General features: G+C 45.5%; 1 protein-coding gene across 2 annotated transcripts; it reads right to left on the bottom strand.

Annotated features, from left to right (window-relative positions):
* Positions 1-411: 411 nt before the first annotated feature.
* On the bottom strand, positions 412-24,388 carry CDC42EP3 (CDC42 effector protein 3). 2 transcript variants are annotated; one of them, XM_037528215.2, is made up of 2 exons: positions 24,182-24,388; positions 412-6,125 (listed from the first exon to the last, which is right to left on the bottom strand). In XM_037528215.2, the coding sequence occupies exon 2, from the start codon at positions 5,887-5,889 to the stop codon at positions 5,125-5,127; it is 765 nt and encodes a 254-aa protein (XP_037384112.1). In that variant the 5' UTR covers positions 5,890-6,125; positions 24,182-24,388; the 3' UTR covers positions 412-5,124. The 2 variants fall into 2 exon arrangements, with proteins under 2 accessions (XP_037384112.1, XP_037384113.1); XM_037528216.2 differs by lacking the exon at positions 24,182-24,388 and adding an exon at positions 22,876-23,052.
* Positions 24,389-26,489: the final 2,101 nt, after the last annotated feature.

Raw genomic sequence — 26,489 nt, 5'->3', positions numbered from 1 at the left:
GCATGTCCTCCCCTTCCTCACTCCCAGCCAGGGTGCTGCTGAATCAATGAAAACTCCTCTCCTTACAATGGCCACTGAGGCCCCAGCAAGGTGGTGTCAAACTGGTCTCCTGGCCTTAATGGACCCAACTCCTAGAGACCTACCCTGTTAACACTGCATGACTCTGCTTGGGCTGCTGTAACAAAATACCATCATCTGGGCCTCTCCTGTCTCACCCGCTGCTTCCCTCAGCAGTGTATTTCAGCCAGTCTGCCTGTTCTGTTCCCTGCTCTGTCTCTGGTGAGTCCTCTCACTCCATGCCCCCACACCCCGCCCCGCACCTCTGGCCTGTACCCCAGTTCTTGTATGCATATACAAATAAATCTTTAAAAAAAAAAAAAAAACCAAAAAACAAAATACCATCATCTGGGTAGCTTTACATAACAGAAATTTATTTTCTTACAGTTTCCAGAGACTGTATGCTCAGGTTCAGGGAGCCAGCAGGGTTGTCTTCTCCTGAGGCCTCTCTCCTTAGCTTGCAGATAGCAACTTCTTGGGGTGTTTTCACATGGCTTTTCCCCTGTGTGCATGTGATGGAGAACTTTTTTTTTGACCGCCAATCATTCATTCAAGGCTACCCTTATGACCTCATTTGACCTTTTAAAGAGTTACCTCTTTAAAAGCCTTACCTCTAAGGAGAGAGATATTGGGTATTAAGGCTTTAGGGGAATTTTCAGGGAACACAATTCAGTTTATAACATTCTTTGTTCTTAACATACCCCATTTTTCTGCATTGTCTCCAGTGCTTGGTTATTACATTAGTTTCCTATAACTGCTTCGACAAAACATTACTCACTTGGTTAAAACCACAGAAATGCATCCCCTCCCACTCTAAAGGACAGAAGTCTGAAATCAGTATATCAGGATCACACTCCCCGCAGAGACTCTAAGGGAGACTGTTCCTTTCCTTCTCTGACTTTTGGTACCTGCCCACACCCCTTGACTTGCGATCACATCACACCAGTCTTGTATCAACTTTTCTTCTGCCTCTCTCTTATAAGGACAACTGTGATTGTATTTAGGGACAATCTGGATACTTTAATATAACTCCATCTCAAGATCCTTATCTTGATCATATTCATTAAGATCCTTTTCTCAAATAAGGTGACATTTTCAGGTTCCAGAAATTAGGGCCTGGTGTCTTAGGGATATTATACAGCCTACCCACAGGTATATTGTTCATATAATACTACTATTTGTTATTTTCATAGTGGAATCAATCTGCAAGTGTAGACCTTGTTGGAAGGGCAAAGATACTGAAAGATGTCTTTCCTGGGTACATCTATGCAGATTTGGAACCATTCTTGACAGCTGGTTTCATACTCTCCTGTGGCCTTGTCTTAGCACCTGAAGAAAGGGACTGGGGGCTGGGAAGCTGAGGAGTCTCCAAGGAGAGGGAAAATTCTGATGATCAGGGGTAGGAAAAGGTGAGTGACCTTGATATAGTTCTATTTTTCGAGAGATTAGACAGGAGGGCAGTTTGTTCCTCAGACACTTCACTTGCAATCCTCTGTTCTGGTTATAGCAATCTGCAGGCATGTGGGCTCTTATAGGAAGACCCTGCTGCCTCTTTTCTTACTGTAGGGTCTGTCCCTCTTCTGTGTTCTACAAGGCACAGCTTTTTTCTCTGTTACTTAAAGCTTCTGATTACAATGTACCCACGGATCCAGTGTTGACTGTGCTAAAAATTAGTAATTTATATCAACAGTGAACCCACAGCTTTATCTTTAAAAAAAAAAAAGAAGGGTGTTACTACAGAGTGAATCTTCACAGAGCTTTATTTGGTCATAGAAGCCATGGTCTGTATCTAGGAGGGCAGGACTTTATTGGATGCTAATCTAATATCTAAGATTGTTTATCTATTCTTCCTCCTTGCCATTTATGGTGAAAAATCCGAGGCCAGAGCATAAATGTTTTGCTTCTTGTTTTTAGTCCCATCGCAATTTAATTTTTATACAATGAGTAGGGTTAGAAGATAATTAGCAATTTTCTTCACCCACTTTTAATAGCACCTCTGCTTACTTTAGTCATGTCTGAACATTACTGCTTACTCTGAAAGATTCAATATATACTTTTAATGTTGTTGTAGCCTTTTCAAAATTTCTTGTGTTTCTGGGGAATTGCTAATGATTTACTTTAAAATAAACATTATTATAAAGGAGTCTACATAAATTTTTTGACTCTGGGAACCACCTCTTCATTGGTCTCAGATGACAAGTCTTTTCTTCCTCTATTGGTGGGGACTCCCTAGGTATGGACCCAATTCTTTCCAGCCTGGAACTAAGCATTTTCTACTCCATCCCTTTGCCTGGACTGTTTTGAGTAGAAACCCTACTAGGGTGTAGTGTATCTTTATGTTTGATAATCCGCTTCCTCATGAGTTTACATTCTCTACCCCTAAAAAAATCTTGCCAGTCCTTCAAGGCCCTATTGGACTCCGCCTCTTGCATGAAGCCATCCCAGCTGTCCCTCCCCAGAATTCAAAGCTCTTTTTTGCCATCTTTTGGCAATGACTCATGAACATGCCCTATGAGCTACTCCATTAATAATTTCATGGTTGCATGACACTTGTTTTACATATTCGGTCTTGCTAATTCTGACGTATGGCAGCCATCTCTGCATTTGTCATCTTTGGATTATTAACTCCACTCTGCTAGTGGTGGATTTGGGCAATTTTTTTTTTTAAAATCTATCTCCCATGTCAGTCTGCTTCCCATGAAAGAAATTGGGCTGCTTTTCAAAGATGAAGATTATTGACCTCCCTTGGAAGACAATGGAAGTAAATTCACTATTGGATTTTTTTAAGTAAAAGTGGAAGATAATTAAATGCAGCTCAGTATTTGCAAAACAGACTCCACTGCATTATACATCACTTCAGAAAAATAAACATAGTTCCCACTCCTTCACGGGGGGCTTTCTTTGTAGCATTTTATTGCAGAATAATGACGCCCTGACAATTCAAGAATTATTTAGGTCTACTTTTAGTAAGCTTTTAATAAGCATAAAATGAAACTGAAAAATCTGAGGTGGAAGACTGGCTGGATGAAATGGTGAGCAACCGGGATAAAGCATTTCTAAGTCAGAACCTATGGGCATGTGAGTGTTGTGTATTGTGATGTTCTTGAGTCCTGTACAAACTAACTAGAGGGTTACCCATCTTAGTCAGGGGGAACTTATCATTTGGCATTAGGAAACTTCTCTTATTTTGCTGGATCTGCCCTTAATGTATAGGTGGAGACACAGGGATGTACCCAATAACCCAATTTATATGGCTTATTGACTTGTCTAAGAAAATAAGTCCATCATTTGTATTAGACTGGCTGACTAATACTAAAATCTGAGAATTTTGTTGATGAGAACTGCTAAATTGAGGATTAGGTTAGTAACAATTTCCAAAGGAGAAACTCATTTTGGAGAGAAATATGTTCATTCATTCCATTGTGGGTCACAGGTGGCTTGCCATTCTGAGTTTGAAAATCAAGTCCATCTTGGGCTTCCTTATATTTAAACAAGTGAAGATAAATTAGGTTAAAAGTGGGAGAATGTTCACAGGCTGAGAACACCAATTCAGCACTTAGTAGGGACAAATCAAATACACCACACTTTTTGCAGGTACTAGTTTGGTGCCTGCTCCCTGGAGAAGGATCCAGGCATTTGAAGGCCAGCTAAGTGAGAAATGACTCAACAAAATGATTCTTAAGCTAGGTGTGGCTTTGTTACCTCTCTAAGAGGGGCATAAGTGCTGCCATCTCATTGCTACCTAACTGAAAGGGGGAGAATGCAGGTGAAGGGCTTGGACAAAGTATAATGGATAAAAACATGCAAGGATGCTTTACTACTGAGATTCTTCAAACAAACCCATCACTGGCAGAGCTGTCTCTATATCTGTCACAGAGGAAGCAGGAGGAACTTTCATTTTTCTTAAAATTGAGGAGCCCTGTATCTGGAATCTCAAACCTTTGGGAAGTTAAAAATATAGACAGGCTAGAAATCACCTCTTACCTTATCTTAATGACTCATGTATACTTTTAGAGAAGTAATTTTTCTAGCCCTGGACTTAAAGAAAATATTATCTTTGATTGTTTTGCTTATTACTATAAATGAGCAAGTTCATTTTAACATTTACTCTTTATTGTGTTGTATGAAGTACCTATGTAATGCAAGTATGTACTGTACTAAAATACCCATATTTCCAAATAACATTATGTGGGGAGCCCACAGTCTCTGCAGAAGCATCATGAGTGACCTGTGCCTTTATACTTTACAATCCATTGTTGACTGCTGTGAGAAGTATGATAACAGATGAAGGAAAAAAACAAGGCTAAGTATGAATACAGTTTTCCAAACACACGCATAACACAGCTTACAATGGAACCCCAACGGAAACAAGTCAAATGACAACATTTGATGTGATATCTATAAAATGTAGACTCTGCAATAAAAAGCCAAAGGCACATAAAAATATATTTTAACTTTAAAAATAACTTAGTTACAGTAATACTTTGCTTGTATCTTACCAACATGTAGCTGACAGTCAAAAATTTGCAAATAGATATAATATATAAGGATATATAAGAGCTGCGAGAAAATTTCCAAAAAACCCATACAATTGTTCAAATGTGAAAACAGAGAAAAATCTTTAACACTGAGAATTTGCTATGGTGAGCCCAAACAGTATAATGTAGAAAAGAGTCTAGAAAAAAGGCTTAGGTGTTAAATATATTTTGACTTCCTCTTGCTCAGAAAATGTCGGAGTACTTCCAAGTTCCTTCACTCGAATCCCACAGCCCTTCATAGCTCGTGCCAATCCTGGCCAGGCCAGAAAATGTGAACTAAACATCAGCAGTGCCCGCCGAAAATGGATTCTGACTGACTCACTTCCTCTTTTTGCCAGGACAAGTTTTTTTTTTTTTCCCCCCTAAACTGTTTTTGCAAACAAAGCATAACAGGTAAAAAAAAAAAAATCTCATAGGAACATTATTTTCGAAAACCCATCACAACTGCAGTGTAGTCAGTGAGGTTCTTCTTGCCCATGGTTAGTTTTGTGGCTACCTTTGCCCCTGAAAGCCAAGAGCTGGCACCCCGTTACTTATTTTTATCCATGACATTCAGCACCTCATCCAAAAACGAGGGCCCTAGGTCGAGCTGCAGGGAAAGGAGAGAGCCGGTGAGATCAGAGAGGGAATCCTCAGATTTAGTCTTGTCCTTGACCAGCTCGCAGTGGACAGGATGGTCGAACATGTCCTCGGCCGGCCACTCGGCGTACTGTTCAGAGAGGCTGGAGGAGTGGCTGTCCCTGCCCTGGCTGGACTGCGACGCGGAGCCACTGGAGCCCCATGAGACGTCCCCCTGGTGGACCGTCCCGTTGGCCAACAGGCTGCTTTTCTCCGGAGCCTTCTCTTCCACAACAGGCTCACAGCTAAGCCTGGGCAGCTTTGCTGGCCCAAAGGCCTCCTGCTTGGAATTAAATGTCACCGGTGACAACAGGGGCAACATGAGTGCTTGGGACCCTCCAATGGTCGGGAGGGAGATGGCGTTTTTGAGCACTGGTGAGGGCGTTTCTATGAACATGGAGTCAGAGGTGCTGTTGGCCCGAAAGAACTCGTTATGCCCAGGGAACTGGCCCAGGTGCGCTTTCTCCTGGTTTCCAGGCAAAAGCTCATAGTTCCCTTGAAGGAAGGAGATGTCTCCAAAGACGTCGTGCTGGCCCTCTTTGCCGATGTGAATGGTGTGGCGGAAGTCTCCCAGGGGAGGACTGATCATATCAGGGGACAGAATGTCCCTCAGTTTAAATTTCTTTCCTTTCTTGTTATTGGCAGCTTTCAGGTAAATTGGGGTCTTGGCTGGCATTTTGGAATTTGAGAATGTCTGTTTGGCCAAAGGGAAAAAAAAGGCCACGTCCTGGAAAGATGTTATAGGTTTCCAAAAATCCTCTTGATAGAAACTGTCACATCATTTTTCTCAAGCGGCTTCAGAAGTGACTTGAAACAAAATGGGGTTTGAAGAGGCCTTCCTGGGGCTATAGCCAAGGGGGGCTTCCTGGAGAGCCGGTCTCATCACTTAGCCCCTCCGCTGCATGGGCAGACCTGGAGAAGAAAGCAGAGAGCTGTGATTAGCCAGTGCTCCAGGTTTGCTCCGGCCCGCCTTCTGAGCGCCTGTGCTCGACGGCAGGACCCTTCCCGTTAGAAGCTGAGCTTTATTTTGTTCTTCCATTCAGCAGGATAGAAACTTTTATCTAACAAGGGCCCATGAATTTTAGTCTTATGGCAGGGGGGAAAACGGAAAACGGGCGAGAAAGTGTGTGTGCGTGTGTGCGCGCGCGCATGTGCGTCCTGGGCACTGTGCTGAGGCTGCCGCCAGTGGGGCAGAGCCCAGGAGCAGCTACCACTGGAGCGGAGTCCTTCCTGGCACGCAGGCCCAGAGGCAGCTGCCATGGAAAGATACAGTGTGTCCACCACCACTGCAGGGCAAGCCAGCAGCACCGCTGTGGTCAGCTGGTGCAGTCAGGGTTATGCAAGGCCAGACCTGAGGGTGTTTAAAATCTTTTAGAAAAATAAAAATGCCATGAAGATATATCCACAGAGCTGTTCTCGGGCCCTCTGACTGGACCACTCATACTTGTCCTTTACTTGAACAGCAGCTGGGGACAGAGGGTAGGCAGAAGGGTGGGGGGGAGACAAGGGAGAGGAAAGGCTTCTTCTGAAGATGCAGGGAGGAACGCCTGGTCCTCGGTCCCACTGACCCCAGCCACGGCCATGGGCACTGCAAGCCCCCGGCACCAGCTGGCTCAGCCTGGTAGAAGTGGGGTTTATGTCACTGCGGCGCACACAAAGGGCGAGGGAAACCACCAAATTTAGAGAAAAAGGTAAGAAAAAGACTGGTGAGTAGAGGCCAGAAAATCTTAGGCGAGATTTGGTAAGTGGGAGAAGAAAGAAAACACCTTAAAAGGTGTGTTTCTTTCTACAGATAGTTACATAGTATTTACTGTATGGCAGGGATGCAAGCTGCTAGGGTTTTTAGATTGAATTTCTACTAGGTGCCAGTGCTAGCAGCTACCAAACAGAGTGGAAGTCAAAAAAAAAAAAAAAAATTAAAACTGGGCAAAAATGTCAGAAGAGTGACAGCTCCGACCTTATCCCTGCCTTATCTGTCCGCTGTGCTCCTCCAGCTCAGGAGCAGTGCTGCTTGCTTCTGGAGAGACAGCCTAACCCCAGTGATTTCTTACACTGACCAGGTTCTCTTCTTTCTGAATAATCTGGGCTCCCTGACTGAGCAATAACGGGGACATCCACCGCCTTGCCCTTCCTAGGCTGACTGCCCTTTCACCCTTTCTGCTGGGGCTGATGCAGAAACCCAGTGGGCTGGTCCTGGAGAGGGTGTGTGTGCGTCTCCTGGGAGCCTCCAACACTTTATATGACAATAAAAATTTATTGAGAGCATCTCTGTGCTGGACACAGTTCCAACCTGGCATGTCATAGCTCACACACAAGAACCCATGAAGCTGCTACTGTTAACACCCCAGTTTAGAAATGACGCACTGAGGCACACACATTGAGTCTCTGCCGAGGCTTCGCGGCTACCAGCAATGAAGCCAAGTGGCCAGGCTCCAGACTTGAGGTCCTGACTCCTAGTGAACAGCCTCCCTGGGAGTTTAGTCACCTCCTAAATGATCGAGGTGGTGCATTCCAAAGCCAGTGTCAGACACAAATACGTGATGACACACTGGACAGATTGGGCGGGCACAGGCCTCCTACACTGATGCTGGAGGCACTAACAGGCCCAGCCTCACATATGAAATAATCCACATAAAAGGTTGTTAATGCAGCAGAGTTTTTAAGTGCCTAGAGACCCAAACAACCTAATTGTCCACTGACAAGACTGATTAAGTGCATCCTCACAAATGAGCATCACCCCCAATCTAAAAAGGAGGAAGCAGTTCTTTATATGCTGGTCTAGAAAGAGCGCGCAGATACAAAGGATAGTGCAAAAGTGTGTGCTGGACATTGATATTGTCTTATATGTCTATGAAATGTCTCTGGAAGCATATACAAAAAGTAACGGCAACTGCCCATCGGGAGAAGAAGTAGATGGCAGGGGACGAGGGTAGAGGAAATATTCACTGTAAACCACTGATGATTTTGGAGTTTTCTACCATGAGAATTAGTTAACTATTTAAAATAAACAAACAAATGGGTTGCTTAGGGCTGGGAAGGTACCTTCTTGCAGAGTTGATTGTCCCTTGTCAGGACCCACGGATAGATAGGTCCTGAACAGCTGATGCAACATGAGTTACTGGTGATGATAGAAACATTTGTATGTGAAATGGTTCAAATGCCAAAGTCTGGGGCGGCAGCAGGGCAGAGGTACTTGTGCTTCTTCCTTCAGTGATCAGGCCTTCACCCACGAGGCCAACTACTGTGTACTTTTCAGAATGTAAAAGATCTCAGAAGGGTTTTTAGTCAAGGAGGAAATGAGAGAAAGCAAGAGACACAAGGAGGCAAAGGCAGAGGTGCCACCTGGGCTGGGGTGTACAGCTCCTTGTTAGGGAGGTGCTAGTGATGCAGGTCGATAGCCTTTTATGGTGGAATGGTCCTAAATAGCACAGGGCGGCGGGGCGGGGAGAGTGAGCTCCAGGGGAACCCGGATATTCTTGGAGCATGGAGGTGGGAAAAGAAAGGAACAGCTGAATCTGATGGGCTTATAGGCTAGATGGGAATTAGTTAACTAGAACGGGTGAGCAAACCCTCCAGGTGTTCTGCAAGCCAAATGAAAGGAATTTTTAGCCTCTGTGCGTCAGTAGAAGCTACCAACATCAGTCACTCCCCAGTGCTGAACCCTCTGAGGGTCCTGTCTGTCTACACTTGGGCCTTCCCTGGGTCCCAGCTATTTTGAATTGCTACTCCCTCTACCTTCCTCAAAGGGGGGAAGGGGAGAGAGAGAGAGAAAGAATGAATATGAATGAGAACCTTCCTGTGTATTATATGTAGTCCATTCTCAAAAGGCTTGACCCTGAAATCTGAACTGTCCACAGTTGCTAATCCCTTTCTCCTCTGAGGTCCCAGATCACTGTTTGCTCCTTATTGTGCCGCCCCCGCACCCCCCACCACCTTACCCAGATAACACCAGAGATAATATTCATCTGGGAAATTAGACTCCTTGGAAAACAAAGGTTCCAGTTCCTGGCAATGGAAGGCAGAGCAACCAGCAAAGGGCTGAGCATCGTCAGCTGCGCATTACCCCCCATCAAGGCTAGAGAATATCCGGCAGATGTGGGTCCAGCTGAAAATGCACAGGCCTCCACTTACAGGAATCTGAGAAATCCAAGGGTTACAAGACACAAAAGAACTGCCCAGGCAGTTCAAGCCACGGTTTTGATAAGAAAGGCAGTCGTTCTGGCAGGGGCTAAATAATTCGAGGTTCTAGTTTGTACTTGTGACTGACTTAAGCTTTAAGACATTGTTAATAAGAGAAACAATCACAGTTGTTCATAGAAGGCAAAATGGAAGAGGCCCTCTATTGTATTTCCCTGCCATCCTTTTGTTAAATAGAATGTTGCTGAAAAGACCAAAATAGGGTGGTGCGCAGGGGGTGGGGAAAAACAAGGCATGATTAAAACCTGACATACTAAAATATCAGTTCCTGAATTACTTAGAGCTGACTGTACTGGCAACTCACAGGACTTTGAAAAAACAAAGAGGTGGAGGTTTGTTAAAATTCCATTTATTTTAAGAAAGGAATGCTTGGTTTGTCTACTAATTGTTTTTAGATTGATTCTTAATGGAAAAGGGATAAAAAATTTCTTGCATCCTGCAAAATAGATTGTAATGTTAATTCAAAACACATATGTATAAAACAGGCGAGTGGGGGTGGAACTGTCCTGAGGGACCTGGGGGCCTTTTCCTTTCTTCTGCTTGTGGGAAGTGAGTATGCACTGGACTTCCCCTTTCTTGCTCAGTTATCACATCCTTCAAGGACATCCTACCCTCCATCAGCCCACTTTGCCTGGGAGTGCTCTTCTCAAGCACCCAGCCACAGCACCACTGCCCCATTTGGGCCCCATGCAAAAATATGAAAATGTCCTCCTTTGAGTCTGAATCAATAGCCCCAGAAAAGGACGGTGACTTAGCCAAGCACCCTCCACTACTTCCTGACCCCAGCCATCATGGGGGGCATTTCTCGCTCAGCTGCCCAAATGGAGTTAATTCTACTGCGACAAAGCCTCAAGACTGTATTTGACCCTGAGCTACACTCTTTAAAGGGGTAAGGCTAGCTGAAACATGTTCCTGCATGTTCTGAGATGTCCAACTGGAACCATAGGAATTTGTTCAGGTGCATGGCTAGCTGAAGGAGTGGAGCAGCTTAAAGAAACCCCAACACAGAGGGAAAATGAATCTTTAGGGATCTGAAGGATTCATCTAACTGCAGTGGCAAAGGGATTAACTTGTTTGTGAATCCCTAGGGCTACTAAGCAGAAGCTACAGGAAGAAGATTTGGCTCCTCCAAGAGAAAACCTAGATTTCTAGAAAGATGGAATGAGTTGCTATGGGGAGGGGCAGTGAGCGTGGCACGGGATGCTGGCAGCAGCTGCCACCTGGCTCAGGGCCGGTGTCTCACAGCCCAGTACATTCTGAGGGTCCTATAACACAGCATGATCTATGGCCCCTGTCACCTTCACCTATGAAATCGCTCAAACTTTCCCTTAAAAGGACTTCCAGTTTGTCAGATTTATACTAGGATAGGGATGGCCAGACAACTTGTGATATCATAAACACTGAGATATTACCGCAGTTTGGACCCTCATGCCAATTCTTCTGCAAATATCTGGAGGAGGGGGTCTCTGAATCAGACAAAGAATTTTAAAACTCAAGGGGAAAAAAATCATAACATTAGAAATTCAACATTGAACTTAAAACTAAGACATCTAACCAGAAAACATCTCATAAACAGCGTCCTAAAATGTTGCTTTTCATAGTTTTAGTCTGTTTTACTCCACCCATGAAAAGATAAGAAGCCCTTTCTAATACTTTTAGATACTTATCCTCTCCCCATATGGTCTCAAGACTGTAAAACCCCATTAGCTTAGTTCCCAGCCGCCTGTTGTCATGCAAATGAACAGAGAGCCAGGCTGAGGGCACTCTTAATTTACAGACACACTCAGAAAGTCAATGGTACATCTCACCTTCCAAATGGATTTCTCCTTACTTATAAATGGACTTCTCCTTTATGATTCAGCTACAGCTTGTATTTATTTTTCTTTTACAACCTAATTCTATGGAGACCTAAAAATACCATATGGAAGATTCATAGCTAGTCTGTGTACACTGCTCACAGTTATTGGGTCTAATTGTACTGTCTGAGAGATTTTTTAGAAGCAAAATTGGAAGACAGAACATCCACTTCACAAAGTACCAAGTCTGCACTTTTGGAGAGAGGCATCACCCCTTTCCTTGCTATTAAAATGAGTTATTGGGGAGGACTCAATATATACATTGATCCCTGACAGTTGGAGGGCGAAGCAGGAAAAGGGCAGGCTTTCTCAGAATGCTTGGCTCACTTATCATGACTAGTTTTACGCTGATAGAGTCTCAGAGCTGATTAGAGGGCAAGACAGACACCTCAGTTTGGTGCCTATAAATCAAACCATGATCTTTACTGTGAATTGCTCAAGTGCTTCCAAAACGAATGGATCTGACTTGCTTGGTGAGGGTATAAGGACAGTAGCAACAGAGGAAGAGAACCCGGCCCTCAAGTTTTCAGCAACATTCAACCAGGATATTCATTCCAAATTCTGCTCAAAACCAAGTAACTTAACTTGTAAAGGTGTCCTTACAAAAAACTACTAATATTTAAGTTGGCGGTGATTCTACAAAAACTCCAGCTCTGGTGATAGTAGGATCAAATGATCCAAAATAACAGGTTTGATTAAGTGTCCAGAATTTAGACTTTGGCCTCTTACTCCACACCACCCAGAGAGCCAGGCTTACAGCACACCCTCAATGTAGTCCCATGAGTACTCTATTTCCTACAGGCTGAAGAGACACACATGAGGGGACAGAATTCCATGTTACAGTCACCAGGCTCGCTGGAGGGGCTGAATCATGACTTCTCTGTATCCCACCAGCACTCGGTGCAATTATAACCTAGAGGTGGTTATTCCGTTCTCAACTCACTCTACAAGTCTTTGTCTCTAGGAAGCCTCCCCTACAAAACAACAAATTTGAAATGCCTGGTGTGTTGATGAGTAAGGGCTACTATTTGCATGTTTCCCTGGGTTAGCAGGTAAACAGAGGAAATAGGCTTCAATTAAGCCGGGTCTCAGGTTAATCAGCCAGAAACACGGAGGCACTAGGACTTCAGCTGGATCCCATGATCCGGAATCCCACTATCCACGCTGATCTGATGATGTGAAGACTCCCATGGCGGGGGCGCGGAGATGCAATGGCTATTTCATGCTGTCTTTAAAGTTCAATAGCACCGAGAGGAAATGACACACTATGATCTCAATATCAACGAGAGGCAGGTGAAAACCTTTCATGAACCAAGAATAAGTCATCTGATCCTCCAAATCTAACTCACCGGGACTTTTCAATACCTTTGTTCTTGCCAAGCAGAATTGCAGAATTGAAAGATGAAAAGTTTGAAATAATAACCCATCCCCTCCCCACCAGCATCAAGGCGAAAAACAAACATCCTGTTCTTAGAAAATAGGGTTAAGTGCTATGAATTCTGTTCCCAGAGGAAGCACGTGCATGAGGGCCGTGTATAACCACACGCTTCCACGGTGGACAATGGCCGCTTCCCTTGCTATTGACACTTCACTTCCCTCACTTTCTGAAACTAAGGAACCCTGTGTTCCTTACATGGAATGTCCTCCTACCTCCTTACCGTCAACCACTATTCATAACATCCTGAGACCTGCTTCAGTCAATTCCTTCCTGGAGGAATTCTAACTCACCTCACGCAATCCAAGGCTAGCACTGCCTTGCTTGGAGCTTTTCTTAGGCCTCCTGTAGAGTTTATATTTTTGTCATTTTCCTGTTGTCTGGTTTTAGTGATCGTATGTCCAATCTCTCTAGGTAGGTGATAAGCTTCATAAGAATAAGACAGGTAAAGGTGCTATAAATAAAAACTATGGTGGATAAATATCTTTCTATTTGCTGAATCACTTACAGAGCCTCCTCTTGACTTACAAACACAAAAGGCCCTCAAATCTTATTCAGTAAACCCTTAAGTTGTCCCTCCACCCAATTCTTAGATCAAAGTGCACAAATTACTGTCGGCGGACCAAATCTAGCCCCTCTCTGCTTTTGTATGACGTTTAGTAATGTCTGGAGACATTGCTCATTCTTATGATAAGGGGTCCCGCTACTGGTAACTAGTGGCTGGGGGTCAGGATGCTGCTAAAGACTCTGCAATGCATAGAACAGCACTCCAGGACCAAGAATTGTCTGGCCCCAGTCTCAGTAGTGCTGAGGAAACCCTGGTAGAGAGGCTTTCAAATCCCAGTCAGAGTTGAGCAGTTGCAGCACATTGTATGTGGCCATCAAAGCCTAAATTGCTAACTGACCTTCCAGAAGAAGTGACCCACCGCCTTAGATGCTGGCATTTTCACAGGGTTAGCTGGTTGTTATCTACCCGCCCCCCGCCCCAAACCCTCAGTATCACCCCACAGCTACACTCAGGCACATGACTTCAACTATCCCCACTGACGATAACTTCCAAATCAGTGCCTTCAGCCCACACTTACACTTACCTAAGTCTAGACCAGAGTTACTCAAGGTGTGTCTGTGAATCGGGTCAAGTCCACGAGCAGGTAATAAGCAAAGATACAGAGTCTGCCTCCAGAGCATTCTGACAGTGCTGTGACAATGAATGTGTGCTCTGTGGGCCAATTTCCAGACTATGCTAAGGCTGGGAACTGTGCGTCATGGGGTTTGCACAGGGCCTGGCAGGCCAGGTGGTGTTCACCCCACACAGGAGCGGCAGTATAAAGCAGATAGGAAGTTGAAACAAACAAAACAGTGAAAAACACTGTTCCTTCTCAGGCAGTCTGAGGAGCACTGGGCTTTTCTCCGCTGGTATTTTAGACTTCTCTACTTTGCTCCCCCCAGACATTTAATATTCAACTTCTCTAGATGAATCTTCCATCATCCCTGCTCCTATCTTCCCGAGGCATATGCTGGCTGTACTTTCCTCTCTTGGTCCGTGGCCGGACGTCACCCAAATCCAAAGCCCAGTTATCATCCCTAGCAACTCCCTTTCCTCATTTAGTCTCCTTTAGTCCACCCCACTGTCTCAGCCTTACCTCTGGCCCTCACCTCTGGCCTGCACAATGGCATTTGCCTCTTACCTCATCCCCCTCCACTTTATCTTCCAATCTCAATCAGAGCTGCCATCAAGAATGCTCTGTAAACTTGTCACTCTCAATCTGCAGTGGCAGACTTGGCCTGACAGCTTGGAGATAAGAACTTGTGAGGCCCAAGAGGGCACCCTGGATCCCGCCTACCCCTGCAGCAGTAGCTCCAGGGAGCTCCCCAAGGCCTCTTAAACCCAGGGCTCACAGTACCTGGTTTATACGTCAAACCTACCAACTGTCATACCATACTGCCATCCTATTTGTCACCACCCAGGCTGCCTTCTGGGGAGAGACACTGTATCTAACTCATAGTAGGTACAAAGTTTTGCTGAATGAAGGAACAAATGAGAAATTTTGAAAGTTTGACTTCCTCTTTAACCCTGTCTGCCCCACTGAAAATGCAAGACGGAATCTTTTTTTGATGCTTACAGGGAAGATAAATAAGACCATGTAACAAAAAGTTGTAGCCTGATTTTAAGACTTACTTTCATTTTCCCATCTGTAAGATACCTTAACCCCTCCCTATCCAGGCATGGGAGGAATGGACTAGCCTGTCAATGCAAGCCACAGTAGTTTTACAGGTTCTTACAAATCTTTGGAATTAAGGCAAAGAGTCTTTGATGGCATGTTATTTGAAAGGGAAATAATTTCTGTCTATGGCTGCAATGTACAAACAGTCTTAGAGAGACTGGCAACCCACAGGAAAATTTTGACAATACATTCCCCTGCAGGCAGACTCACTAGGTGTATTTAAGTCAATCTTTAACAATGAGGCCCTGGAGTAACAATGAGTTTGTTCTCCTGACCTTTCAAAAGGAAATGGGTTGAGGGGGAACTTGGCTCATTGGGCCCACCATATACAAAGGAATCCCAAGACACTAACATAGAGGGAGTACAGAAGAGAGGTGTTTTGAATATCAATATGTAGCTAGCACATATCAGGTACTTAAAAAAACACACCAATCAAAGGAATGAACACATGAGCACACAAAACAGAACTGGGTCAAAACTGAGCCAGCCCTGTAGGTTCCATGTTGAGCGCCAGACATTTTGTGCCAGTTACCTCCTTACAAATGGAGAGAATTACTGCAACTCTGTCTACATCTCAGGTCATTATAAAAGCAGAGTGAATCATAGCAGGAATCTAGAAAACCTAAATAAGGGACCAGGAAAAAGAATAACTATAAGAAAGAAAAAATCAAAATCAACAAACAGGTATGAACCAGAGACACTCTATGAGGGTTGGGGGGTGGGGAAAGGAGGGATTGGGGTCAAAATAAGGGGGTTGCAATTGTATGGGGACTATAAAAATAAAATTAAAAAAAAAAAAAAAACCCTGAGTGAAAATCTTAATGATAAAGCACTGTGTAAACACAAAGCATCCTTTCTATCCCAAACGAAAAGCCAGAAAAACACCTACTGAAATACAGCATGAAGGAAGGAATCCTTCTAATGGCCAAAATAACCGCTTGCATTTTCTCCTTAAACATCTGACGTGGTCACCAAAAAAATTGTTGCAGATGGTGCAAAACTGGGTTGGGTCTGCCCTGTGAGCAGTCTCCAAACTTGGACAGGATTCCTACTGCCAGCTGATCAGAGGATACTTGCTTTTGTCACCAGCCCATGGGGCTGACTTCTATAGTGTGCATGTATCCCTTATCTGCGGGGTAATACTGCCAGCCTTGAAAAGTACTGGGACTTCCTTGAGTTGGGAACATTGTAATCAGCTTTTACAATTACAATGTCTCTGATGAAGAAAATTTAAGGTCACACAGTTTTCTTCAAATATTTGGTAAATTGTCAGGTGACAGGGAACCTGTATGGGTCCCAGGGAAGAACTAAGTACCTGATTAAGTCTGACCTGGAGGACAGGTAGGACACTGGTGAGGAGGAAGTCTGAAGCAAATTGAGCTAATCAGCTTTCAGAATGGAGAGGTCCATTTGGAAATTTTCCAGCAGAGTCTGAGATTGCTATAGGGATTCCAGAGGGGAGAGTGGAAGTGAGGGAAAGAGCAAGAATTCCTGCATGGGGAGGGACTCAGGGTAGACATCCTCTATTCCATGTTCCTCATTTAAAGTAGCAGCCCTGGTATGTGGTGTCTGTAAGCTACTGCACGGACAGAGATGATATAATAAATTCTGTGTTTAGCATTTATCTATGTTTAATATTACAAAGTATTTTAGGACTATGGTTCTTCACATCATGTTCCCTGGAACGCCCAGAGCAAGGCAGGCACCTCTGGGAAAATGATAACAGGGGAGCTGAGAAAAGTAGGGCCAGCCTCCCCACCCTTTCTCTCCCTCTTTAACCAAGGAAACTTTATTATCTGCTAATATATTAGGCATATGTTAAGATTTTCTTTGTTTTCCTTGCTAAAAAATTTGAAAGAGAACTGTATCAAGGATTCATGCTCTGTCAAATTCTTAGGGTGTCAGTTTTATCATGTCAGAATGAGAGAGTGGGCCTGAGATAAGGACCCTTCTGTTGTGCCCAACAGGTCTACACATTTGAAAGAACACCTAGCTTCTACGGAACTTTAAGAAAAAAAAATTTATAATATAAAAATTAATTTTTAATGAAATTGAGTCTGTCCTTAGAATCAAAATATTCTCAGCCAGTTTATAAAACTTCAGTTATCTTTTCTTACCCATCTCAACATCAAATTGAGGGCACAAAGCAATGGCAGCGACCCTCTGGAAACCTCAATTCCCTTTTTTGTAGTGGAGCTAGTCAAGGTGTCTGCTTAGGAGGAGATGTCACCTATAAGGTGCTGGACAAAGTCTGCCAGTCACTGAGCTTCCAACCAATGGGAAGGGGTCAGGATTATTTAATGACTCCAAAAAAACAAGAGCTTCCCAGAGAACAAGCTGAGCTAGAAGCTTTCCCTGGGGATTTCTCTTTCTTCTTTCATTTAGACTCTGGGACCTGGCCACCTAAACTGAATATTTTAAACAGTGTTTGCTTCGGCAGCACATATACTAAAACTGAATATTTTAAACATAGTTCAAAAAACTCCCAAATGTTATGGATTCAAGTCTAATTCCCTATTCTGAGAAAAAAACCCTGGAATTGGAAAGTCACTTTTATTTCACATACCACCAGTGTGAAGCACTGCCTGTCCCTCAGGTAACCAGCCCAAGGCTGAAGGGCTTCTTTGCCCATGAGCACAAACTTATGCTGAACTTGTAAGACCAAAATCAGTGTTACTTTGGAAAACACTCTGAAGTCATCCGAGAGCAAGAAAAGGGCTTCTAGTTCAGTGCTATGACAAGCAAACAGTGGGGCATTTGGCTCACACTGAGGCACTCAATGAGAAGCAGGCTATGGAGATCCTTACCCAGGCTCTCCATACTCAACCGTCTACTGAGGGACTAAGTACCAGGCACTATTCTAGGAACTGAGGCTACAGCAGTGAGGCGCTCAATGAGGAGCTGACATCCTAGTAAGGAGACAAAAGCAACTAAGTCCACCAATAGATACAGTCATGGTGGGAGAGGTCCATGTGGAAACGAGACGACCCTTATTCCTCTGCACCCAGGCTGCTTGGCCTGTGCTCTGGGCAGACATGGTGCCCAGCCACCATACTTGAACCTTGACATAAGAAAGCTTCAGTGGAGGCTGCAACTGCCCAGCCCAAAAGACTGAGGGGAAGTGCTGGCTGGCAGTGGCTGGATAGTCACAGGGCCTTGGATGATCATGATCATCAGAACCAAAGAACAGGAGTTCGTTTTTGAGTGTTTTGGAGCCTGTGAAGAAGTCACTCTACTTAAATTAGCTAGGTAAGGGCCTCCTGGTGGCACAGTGGGTTGAGTACAGCACTGTGAAGCTGTCCACAGCCTCTGCAGCGTGGGTTCAATTCCCAGATGGCCAGGGAGTTCCAAACATGGCATGGCAGACCTCTCCTGTCTCGCCTGCTGCTCCCCTCAACAGTGCTTTCGGTCTGTCTGCCTGTTCTGCTCCCCATTCTGTCTCTGGTGAATCCTCTCGCCCTCCCATGCCTCTAGCCTGTACCCCAGCTATTTTATTAAAAAAATAAATAAATAAATCTTTAAAAAATATATATATGTTTAAAAAAAGAATTAGCTAGGTAAATGATAATGATTTCTGGCTTGACAAGACCAAAAGACAATCGTATATGTAGAATCAGGTAATATGGCAGAGACAAGCTGGTGTGTTTTTTCATTAAGTTCTACTTTAAGAAAAGATGAATGTCAAACCTACTCTCAATGCCAGCAATCTAATCAGGCAGCCACAAGGGTGAGTACCAAAAGCAAGAGTAGGAGAAGCTACAAGACACTATGGATAAACACTTCAGAGTACCAGACCTAGAGCAGTTTAGAGCCAGGAGAGTGGAGAGAATCCATCCATTCCTACTGTGCCCCCACTGTCCCCTGCCTCCCACCTCCACTTTTTCCCTCATGAGGGTTTAGTCCAACCCAAGGAAGGGATTTGCCTTGTGATAGCTTGGCTAGTCAAGGGCTTACAACTCTGTCTCTAGCTGTGTTAAAACCGGTGTTGGAAGTCTGAACTGACCCCTGGTAAAAAAAAGTCTAAATAAATAAATAAATAGGGAAAGAAATACAAGCCATTCTGAAATGGCAAAGTCATGTTTCACCAAAAAAAACCCCAAAAAAACAAAAACCTTTGCTTGTTTTAAAAGTATGTGTAGCCTAAATGATTATAATGGATTTGAACAGGCCTTTTTCAACTAAATCCACAGTGATCTATCATTGGCATAATGTATCTACAAATATGACCTTCAAGTGGTTACCAGAACATGACAGAGTCCCCAAAATATAAGCTGTCTAAATAGAGGCCTGACTTTGAAGCTCCCTGCCTTCTACACTGGCTCAGGCTGCTCTGTCTTTCAGTCCAATGTTTTACACATTAGTAGCAAGAGAGCTGTGCTAACAGGTGCTGTTGATCCTAGAATCTAAGATTCTGGAGCACTGGAGTCTCTCTGGCTCTTGTGGCTCTCCACCTGTACACACTGTGGTTCCTTAAAATGTCCTTGGGTTCCTTCCTATCTGCAGGAGGATGCAGTGTGTGGCTTCTGTCCCTGGCTGGGCATATCCTAGAGGGCTTCCTGCCACACTTGCCTTGTCTTTGCCGGCTGCTCTGTGGACAGAATGATTCAAGGAACTCTGGACCCTCTCTCTCTGTGGATTCAGTATACACAGTGGTATGTTAAATGCTCTGAAAGTCCTGAAGAATGGAACTTTTACTCACACTGGTTTCCCCAAGAACCCTTTTCTCATGCTATTCATGTCTCAGGATATACTTCTGGTGGTGCCAGAGTAGCTAACTGCAGGTATGTGATCGTAGCAACACAGTCCAAAAAAGAAACAAAGGTTAATAATGACTTTCTCAAATATGCTAATGAAAATCCTTTATTTTAAATTTGGGATTTGAGGATTCTATTAATTTATAACTTGGACAAGCATTAAGGATGAAGCAAATATGAATCTGGACATCATCAGCTTTCAAAAATGCCACTCTACTTAGCAATTCAGAGACAGTAAACTTTCTATTATCAGTATCACAGTTCATATTAAGACTGTATAGTTAAAAACCACTGTTTAAAGAAAGTAACTGCCTAACTCAGTCCATCATGAGACTCTGGTGAGACCTGGCATTTAAAAACATCAAGTCCAAGCACGATATATATAATTTTTTTAAAGGAAAGAAACATACCTGACTGTTACTGCAGAACTGTTTGACTACTTACTCTGTTTTGTGGGAAGTCATTTTGTTTTGTAGCCTTTGAAAGGTGGGGGGCAGGAAAAGGAAAGATTCCAAATGAGGTTGATAGCTCTAAGGCTATTTCCCTTGGTTTGGAGGCCACCTGGGTTGTTTGGAGCCTCCTTTCCTGACTCCTGCTTCAGGGTGGCTCCCTCTCGTGAGCAGCCGCCTCCCACAGCTCATCTCAGACCCACAGTATCAAAGGCAGTGGAGGCCAGAACCCAGAGCGCCCTTCTAGTTTCACAGGCCTCCTTGCTCTATCTCTCCCTGCAGAAGCTTATCAGGCAGGGCCAGGACATATGCAGAACTGTGCCTTCCGCCTCGGCCACAGCCTTCCCGCTCAGCTTACTTTGGGCTCCTGCCTGCTTTAGCTCATCTTGGAGCAACCATTGCCAAACATGTATTAAATGTCCATGGAGCGCCAGGGACTCAAGGACCAGGCACTGTAGATATGGCTGATGTACCCCAACAACCCCTGACTCTAGCGAGGATTTGGCCCATATTAAACTCCACTTCATCCCTGACTCCCTGGTTCCTGGTGGAGGCAGGCCTTCTTTCTCATTCTAGAGGCCTAAATTTTAACCCAACAAATCTCTTCATTTATAGTATAAATTACACAGCTTGTGTTAATGCTAACAGTTTATACCATATCCACTGCAGAAGACTGTTGGCAAACTTGTGGGATTGAACTAGCTTTAAGAATAAAATAATTCATATTGTATTCCCTCAGGCAGGCAATTGCTATCCTTTCCCTTTAGACAGTGGGACTCAGATACCGACTACCTCAAAGGCTGTAAGTCCTAGGTAGAATCAGGTTAGCAGGTCCCTGGCCCCTCCTCCCAGGTGTATGATATTTAATACAAGGTGACACGGACCTGAGTTCAAACCTGATTCTACTAATTACTTAGCTGTGTGATGTTGGCCAACTTAGTTAACCTTTCCGAGTCATGATCTCATCTAGAAAATAAGAACAAAACTATCTACCTCTAAGAACGGTCATGAATATTAAATGAGAGAAAACCAATATTTAGCATCTAGAGAGTCAACAAAAGCATCAATCTTTTCGGTGCCTACTCTGCAACAGGCACTGTTCTAAGTGCACTGTAACTCATTTAATTCTCAGAATAATTTTATGCCCATTAATAAAATGAAGTACACCGGCTAGGTAATTTGCTCAGAGACGTCATAATCTTGGGGCTTTTCCCACCTTTCTTACTCCACACAGGTGCTGACTTTCACACAGGACTGGCCATTCAGCCATGTGCATCTTGGTGGTTGAATTGCATTTGCCTGTTTAGATGTGTTCCTGACTGTGTAACTTTGGATAAGTCATCATAACTGATCTGTCCTCAGTTTTCACACCTGTAAAATGGAGATATTACCCGTTCCTTCTTCATAAGAGTGATTATTAAAACAAAAGAGTTAATTAAGGAAAAGGGCTGAGAACAGTGCTTAGTACTTAAGATAGGTTCCACGCAGGAAATACCTTTACCCCCCAAAATCAAAGAGTGTGACAAAGTAGGAGCATTCCTGGGCTGCAGTAAAGATTGTGGGGCTGAGTGACTTCAGTAGTTTCAAATGACGATACTTACTCACTAGCAAACTTAGTACATTTAAAGTTTTCAATTCTTATTCAATCAATGAAAAAACAGGTTGACAGGATTCTGGCTAGACAGACATTAGGCCAGTCCTAAGTAAAATCAGATTGAAAGCAAGAATTTTAACAATAAAAAGCCCAAAAAAACCCATTAGAGCAGTCTCCCTTCTTCTTGGATGTTTTTCGGGTTATGAATTATACCCACTGGATAAATGCTAAAGCGAAGAGCTTATGAAAAATTTATGACCTGGTAAAAATCTTTGGGCAGTATAGGTTAAAACAACTTAAGTCCCAATGCTATTGAATACCATGAATTTTAGAAATGAAAAAGGGCAGCTTTTGTGAACATGTTGGACACATAAAACACATTAAAGAAAGGGCTGGAAAGCAGCGAGGATAGACGAGCTCATGCGAGCACTTCTGCAATAAATTTTATGGCTTTGTATTTACTCATCTTGCACCACATTTAAATTTACAATAAAAAGCAAAAGAAAAATGTGCAACACTCATTACTCTAGCCATCTTTACATGTTCCATTGAGATACAAAACAGAATTCACTGCTCAGATTTTGAGGGAAGGAGGAGCTCATCTTATTTCATGTCTGTAGCTGCTGCCACAGCCACAGCACCATGTTCCAATCATGGAATTCATAATGTAAATCTCTTGCAGATGATACCACTGGAAAACAGAAACTGACGTGGATTCAGAAATGCTCCCAAATTTCTCCCCTAAAATTCTTATCGGGAAGCCCAAAGGTTAGTACTAAGCATTTTATTCAGTGTGTGAAGCCTACTGGGAAACCTACGTTTAGATTAATGAAGAACTTTCAACCTGGTTCTTCGACTATTAGTCTTTATTACCTATTTCATGTGACAAAACTAAACACTTCATAATTGCTCCAGCTCAAGTGTGTTTTAATCCACTCTGAAAGGGGTTTGTCTCACACACACACACACACACACACACACACACACACACACACACACACAGCTTATTCTTAACTGCCAATAAGAGCTCGTAGAAATGTCTGATGGTATCAAAGAGAAGATTTCTGGAACTGTCCAGACAAGAGAAGCTGCATTTTCGGTTGTTAGATGAAAAATCTTTTCTCAGAATAGTTTATGAGTCTTTTAAATTACCTTAGGAATATCCCAGGGGCATCATCAGAATTTCTTGGTGAGTCTTTTGTCCTCTTGTGATGACGGGGAAGCCCTGAGACTGCCTTTGCTATGAAAATACAGACATCTGCTGGGCCTCCTAATTTTTGTTCTTTTTTCAAGGCAGCACCCCCAAGAAACTCTTGGATATTGTGGAGCCTAAGGGGGGGGCGGGGAGGAAATCTTTGTCTTCTAGTTCATTCATCAATTTTCTCCCCCTTCCCAGTACCTTCCTCCCCCAAAACCCCCTCATCCTCAGCACACATCAGCAGTGACTTCCCCAAATACACTAGGACTGCAAAGATTCATGTACAATAATACCCTCCTGACATTCCTATTCCTGCCCTCAGTTTAATCCACTCACTTTTTTTTTTTTAAACAAAATGTAATTACTTGACTGTCAGCCTGGGCTGCACTCTGGGGCTTTTATTCCTTTCAACACAGCTGCGCTCCCAGCTTTGATGCCGCTGTCCACACAGCTTGTCCCAGCCACAGCCTGGCTCTCGGTACTGTAACATTCAAGTGCATATTTATTTTTAAACTGACCTCTCCTAGACTGTACAGTTTAAAGGAGGTCCTGCCAAAAAACATGCTACTTTCTATTTATAAGATGAAACACATGCCTCCCGGAGTCGAGAGGGGGATGGAGTACAATAATTCATAACGAAAAAAAATGACTAGACGGATCCGTGCGTCCTCCAATGTCTGATGCTCGTCTTGTAGCAAGACACCCAGGCTCGAGGAGAAAGAACAGCAGCAAAAAATCTTGAAAATGCTTCAGCTGCTCAGAAACCACCGTGAAAAACAAGAACAACAAAAAACCCCCGCCAACCGCCCGATCTGCAGGTTGGCACCTCAACCACCCCGCGCCCCGTCTCCGCAGCTCCGCGCGGGGCACCCAGCGCGGCCCGGGTGCCAGCCCAGGCGGGAGGGGCGCGCGGCCGCGCGCGGCTGTTCTCGGTTCTCGGCTGGAAAAACGCAGCGCGCGCCCAGAGCGGCTGTCATTAGCTCGGGGGGGGCCGCGACTCCGCGCAGCCCCACCCTGAAAAGTGTGGGCACAAATGATGGAGCCCTGCGTCCCGGCCAGGCCGCCCGAACCCCTCCCGTTTGCTCAGCGCCCCTCTTTGCTCCTCTAGACACCAGTGGGGAAGACGATGCCTCGACAGCCCCGCTCCCCGCGCGTCCCCCAGCCTGGCGCCCCCCACACGCCTGCTGCCCCCCACGACCGCCGGCCGACAGACTCGCGGGCAGGCCGAAGGGAAGGCGCCGCGAGCGGGCAGCAACTCACCGGCACCTTCCAGGGAGTCCAGCAGCTGCCCGGGGCCGGGCGCCCCGCACGACACCTCCCGGGGGCGCACGCCGTCCCCGCGCAGATCTGGCTGGCGCCTCCTCACGGCTTCACCCGCTGCCAAACGGCCGGAAGGTCCTCGAGGCCGCCGGTTTGCAGGCGCAACCCCAAGCAGAGCCCAGCGGCCGCCGCGAGGGAAGGTGCGAACAAGACTGAGCGCGCGGCGGCCGGACGCGGGGACTGAACCTGTGAAGGGCGGGGCCGGCGGGCGGGGCGGGGCCGGCGGGCGGGCGGGCGGGGCGGGGGCACCCGCCGTCCTGCCCACCCACCCGCGCGTACCTGCCGGCCCGGGGCGCCCGCGGGGGTCACCCGCTGCGGGGCCTCCCGGCCCTTGGAGGACAATGGGCGTCCATTGTTACCTCCCCAGCGCCGCCCTCAGGGGGACGGCTGCTCTCGGAGAAGCTCCTTCTCTCGCTCCTTTGGCACAAAGGAAGGTCGCGAGACGCTCGGTTCCCAGAGGGATCCGGGGGTGCAAGCGCCTGTGGGTGCCCGAGGACAAAGGGACTCCACCCGCACCCCAGACACTAACCAGCGCGCGCCCGCCTCTCCAAGCCCACCCAGCCAGCGAGGCCCTGGCGCACGGGCGGGGGCCTTGGAACCGGCCGCTGGACCACCCCGCCCGGGCCCAGCTGCGCGCCCCCTGGCCGCGAGCGGCCGAGGTGCGCGGGCGGGGGTGCAGGTCGGTTTCCAGCTCGCGCCCCTGGGAGCTGCCGCCCAAACCCGGAGAGTGGATTTGGCGCTTCCGAGACGCGGGGGCTCCCGGCCGAGCGCGTGGGCACGCGAACAGCCGACGCTGCAGGTTTTTCCAGTTCAGGGGGAGGCGGTTTCCACTGCTGCGGGGTCCCCAAGAGAGACTCGCCCAAAGCTGGAGCCAGCGGGCGGCGGCTGCCCAGACGCCCGGGAGGCGCGAGGGGCGCAGCTGGCGGCCTGCGAGCGGCACATTCCGCGCTCCGCGGCACCTGCGCCCGCCGGTCATGCCCGCGGCTGCGCCCCACCCTGCGCGGGGGCCGCGCGCGCACCCGGTTAATTAATTTTCTCCCTGCATCGACCTCTCTTCCTCCGCCAGCCGTCTGCCTGGGGAAGGAGTAGGCGACAGGAAAGGGCGGCGTTTTCCGGCGGCGAGGTCCCAGCCGCCAGGTCGACCTGGGGAAGGGGCTGGAACCAGGGCGCGTCAGGCGCTGGGCCCGGAGGCCTCAGGTCGGGTGGAAATCCTGGCACAATACGGCGACTTCCAGGGAACCTTGACTTTTCAGAGCCCTGTCAGCCTGGGTCAGCAGCGCAGAGCGCCTGAGTCTGAATCAGACCTTCCAGAATGAATGCACGTTAAGCCGAAGTTGTGAACCAAGGCCACATGAAGGTGAAATGTAAAGGAAACGGACACTCTGCTCTGGAAGCGAAGTGTTTGGGTGGAGTGTTAAAGCCTCAAAGAAAATAATAGCTGGCAGGTCAAATGGCCATGAGGCTGGAAGTCGAAGTCAAAACTCTGCTGAAGTGCTGTTTTGAGCTCTGACAAGCAAAACAGTCCATGAAGATAAGAGACTGGGCATTATTTCCTTTCTTTAAATGACAAGTGCTCCCAAATTTCCTTTGGCAGATACCTGGATCTTACTCCAGATTCCAGGGAGTTTTACTTGGGGTTCAGATTTCAAAATATATGTTCCATTTGGCACGAATGTATATATTTTATGTATGAATTTATTGAAAAACGTTAAATAGTATTGACCTACCTAGATAAAAGTATTTTTTATAAATATTTATGCATAGCTTTCAGTGCAAATGGTATTTTTACAACACAAGTAGTATGTGTATGTTTATTAAATACCATATGAAAAATTCCTTTTGCATACACAAAGACATTCCTTACACATATGTCTTGTGTGTTAAGTTTTTTTCATTTGCCCTATTGTTAGCTGCTGTTAAAACATTTTATTTCCACATGAGTAGGCAAGTAACTTTTTACAGCTTTGTGTAAATATAGAGTGACAGGTAGTTTGAGGTAGCAACTTTATTTCAAAACCTCATTTTCACATTTTTACAACCTCTCTGACTTTCCAGAGATTTTCCCTCTCTGCCCTTTCTTTATGAGACTGCACTCTGGCCTCTAAACAATTTATCCAGTACCTACCCCTTCAGGGTTCTAGTGATGCTGATTTGATTTTATCCTGGCTTCTTTGAGGCTCCCTGCTATTTATTTTACTTAATATCTTGGTACTGAACAGTGAGTGAAGAAGTGAAGGAGACTGCCCCT

The sequence above is a fragment of the Talpa occidentalis genome, unplaced genomic scaffold (assembly GCF_014898055.3).
Source record: "Talpa occidentalis isolate TD23 unplaced genomic scaffold, MPIMG_talOcc4v2.1 talOcc4.5, whole genome shotgun sequence".
Taxonomy (NCBI): Eukaryota; Metazoa; Chordata; class Mammalia; order Eulipotyphla; family Talpidae; genus Talpa; species Talpa occidentalis.
The sequence above is the reverse complement of the archived record's forward strand: the minus strand, read 5'-3'. Positions and strand labels throughout refer to the sequence as shown.

Bases quoted from the DNA above. Each gene is read 5' to 3' on its own strand.
- CDC42EP3 (XM_037528215.2), bottom strand. From the start codon at position 5,889: ATGCCAGCCAAGACCCCAATTTACCTGAAAGCTGCCAATAACAAGAAA.